The sequence below is a fragment of the Amphimedon queenslandica genome, unplaced genomic scaffold (assembly GCF_000090795.2).
Source record: "Amphimedon queenslandica unplaced genomic scaffold, v1.1 AMPQUscaffold_8279_Cont19776, whole genome shotgun sequence".
Lineage (NCBI taxonomy): Eukaryota > Metazoa > Porifera > Demospongiae > Haplosclerida > Niphatidae > Amphimedon > Amphimedon queenslandica.
The window spans coordinates 1-2450 of record NW_003551443.1 but is presented as its reverse complement, the minus strand read 5'-3'; the positions used below and the strand labels follow the sequence as shown (position 1 = coordinate 2450).

Below are 2450 nucleotides of genomic sequence, written 5' to 3'. Positions count from 1 at the left end.
AATTTTTTATGTTCTTTATCTTGGTTATTTGGCAAATTGATATTACATATACATGTAAATCTACTAACACTTTAAACTGAGGATTAATGGTGGGTGCGTTATACCTTGGGGTTGTTTTATTGGTTGGTTTAACTCTTGACTAGCACGATTCTTAAATTCTTCAAAAGTAACAATATCGTCAGGTTCGGATGATTCCGTATCATTAATTGAGGAGGCCTGATCTTCTGAGGAAGAATTAGTAGCTTCATCTTGACCTGAAGAAGTGTCCTTATCTTGACCTGATAATGTTGTTGAATCATTCTCTCCTTGTTTATCGCCTTCTGTCTCTTTAGTTGATTCTACTGTTTCAATATTTACTTCTCTCCTTTCTAAGTCTCCCTCCTCCTCCTCCTTTCTCTCCTCTGTTGATTCATTATATTTTCCTTTCTCTTTCTTCTCCAGTTCCAAAGAATTATCTAGAGGCGTGGTTTCTTCGGTCTCCGTGGTAACAAGCTCCACCTCCTTAGCACCAGTAGAATTATCAACCATTGTTTCTTCAGTTACAGTAGAAGCGACCTCTTCCTTCTCTTCCTTGTTCTCTTTTCCTATGTCACTTTCATTCTTATGATTCTCTCCTCTGCTATTAGCCATGTCTACACTTCCTTGAGTATCGGAACTAACTGGTTTATCATCACTAGCATTGGCTGATGGTTGGGGGATGTTGCTATCAGAGCAAGTGAAAGCTACACACCTAAATGAAAATGGAAGTCACATATCAGGCATACTGTATGTGTGCATGAATAATTAATAGGCCATATGTCATGCATAATGTGCTAATGTATAATTTGTTTAACACGACTGACAGTAGTCCAATAAACAAATCCACAATCATATTAAAATAAAAATAAAAAGTGATTATAAATAAAAGTAATTATAAAAAACTACAAAATACTATAATCACCACACCCACAAATGAATGGTCGTTGATTGATCTAAATGTCAATCAGGTATTTTTGCATGTAATCAATTTTTATTTCTGCATGTAATCAATCCCAAAAAATAACCAGCTATATATTAATACTTACACAAGGACTATAGTTAATATCAACATGCATTGACTTCTTTCCACCATTTCCTCTGCTATACCTACAAATAATGACAGGATGGGAATAAGAATATAATCAGTGTCTAGTAAAATGAATACCTAAAGGAAAGGAGGTCTTTGCCTCGTGTATAAGGCAGACTTTCTTCAAATTTTCTTTCTTCTGATCTCTTTTTGTGCTGTTTCTAAATAATGCCCAATAATAAATTAAAAGGGCGTGGTAATGACTAGAATTTGCATTGTTAGTATACTATTCGTATACGCAAACCACGTGATGCCAAAACAGGACAGAAAGAAAAAGTAGGAGAGAGGGAAGGACAGTTTGGATAACCACATATTTACAAGAGGAAGGGAGTTATCTAGGTAAGCATAAATAAACCTCCTGTGTTTATCAACTAGTGAATGGTGCATCAAGTTTAAAATTACTAAGACTTTGGTTGCTATAGCTTAAATGGAGTATTGTTTATGTTTACATTACCTGGTTTATTTAAAATCATTATTTGAAGGGTGCTTCAAAGCTAGAGCAATTGTAGTATCTATGCAAAGATGGCAATGTCACTTGTTGTAACAGCTGCTATCTTGTTGAGTGTCAGTGAAGTTATTAGTCAATGTCCACCTTCCTCAGGTAAGACACTGGATGTGTATAATAACAACTGTATAGGTTTTTATAGGTATCTACCTGAGGCATAATGGAAACTGTTATACTAATGGGTCATATTTTTGGGATAATAGCATCAGATCAAATTCTTTAGAGTGTGTATTACCTGGTGCTACTCTGGATGGTGGACAATGGATTGGTCCTAATGGAGAAGTTCCTTGTGATGGTGGTAATAATCAAAATGTTCAATGCACTACTGGGTCAGGTGCTAGTCTCAGTGTTCATATAATTGACACTAATAATGACTATATTCTTCTACCGCCTGGTGATGGCTGGTACAAGTGTTGTCTACCCACTGCTTGTTCAACTCCTGGTACTAACATCATCTTTGCTAATATATTCAGTAAGAGGAGATTATAATCACTTACTGATGTAATAATTTTCATTTGTAGGATATGCACAGATAGAATCATTTACTGCTTATCTTCCTTCTGATATGACAGTATATCCTCAGGAATACAAACTGAATTGTACTAAAATTGGACATTGGTTGTATGGTATTAGTATAAGCATTGGTAGTACTGCACTGGCTAATTACACTGGATGTTATGATCAAAATAGCAATTGTTCTGGCACAGTGTTAGTTAGTAGTACCAACACAGTAAGATATACTGTTACTATCACATGGGATGGAATGAATGTCAGTAATGGATCAATCAGTCAATCAACCACTGGAGATCAAATGTATCAGTGCAGGGTAGCAGATCATCC

General features: G+C 35.6%; 1 protein-coding gene across 1 annotated transcript; it reads right to left on the bottom strand.

Moving 5' to 3' along the window:
- Positions 1–30: 30 nt before the first annotated feature.
- On the bottom strand, positions 31–1284 carry LOC105315756 (uncharacterized). The gene is made up of 3 exons (XM_011410498.2): positions 1184–1284; positions 1065–1125; positions 31–730 (listed from the first exon to the last, which is right to left on the bottom strand). Exons 2-3 carry the CDS (start codon positions 1109–1111, stop codon positions 64–66), a joined length of 714 nt encoding a protein of 237 aa, XP_011408800.2. The 5' UTR covers positions 1112–1125; positions 1184–1284; the 3' UTR covers positions 31–63.
- Between the last annotated feature and the right edge of the window lie 1166 nt (positions 1285–2450).

What these genes read in the sequence shown, in the direction of transcription:
- LOC105315756 (XM_011410498.2), bottom strand. Translation starts at nt 1,111, where the DNA reads ATGGTGGAAAGAAGTCAATGCATGTTGATATTAACTATAGTCCTTGT. An exon ending in ATATTAACTATAGTCCTTGT is followed by an intron (nt 731 to 1,064) that starts GTAAGTATTAAT and finishes ATTTTCATTTAG; the next exon opens with GTGTGTAGCTTTCACTTGCT.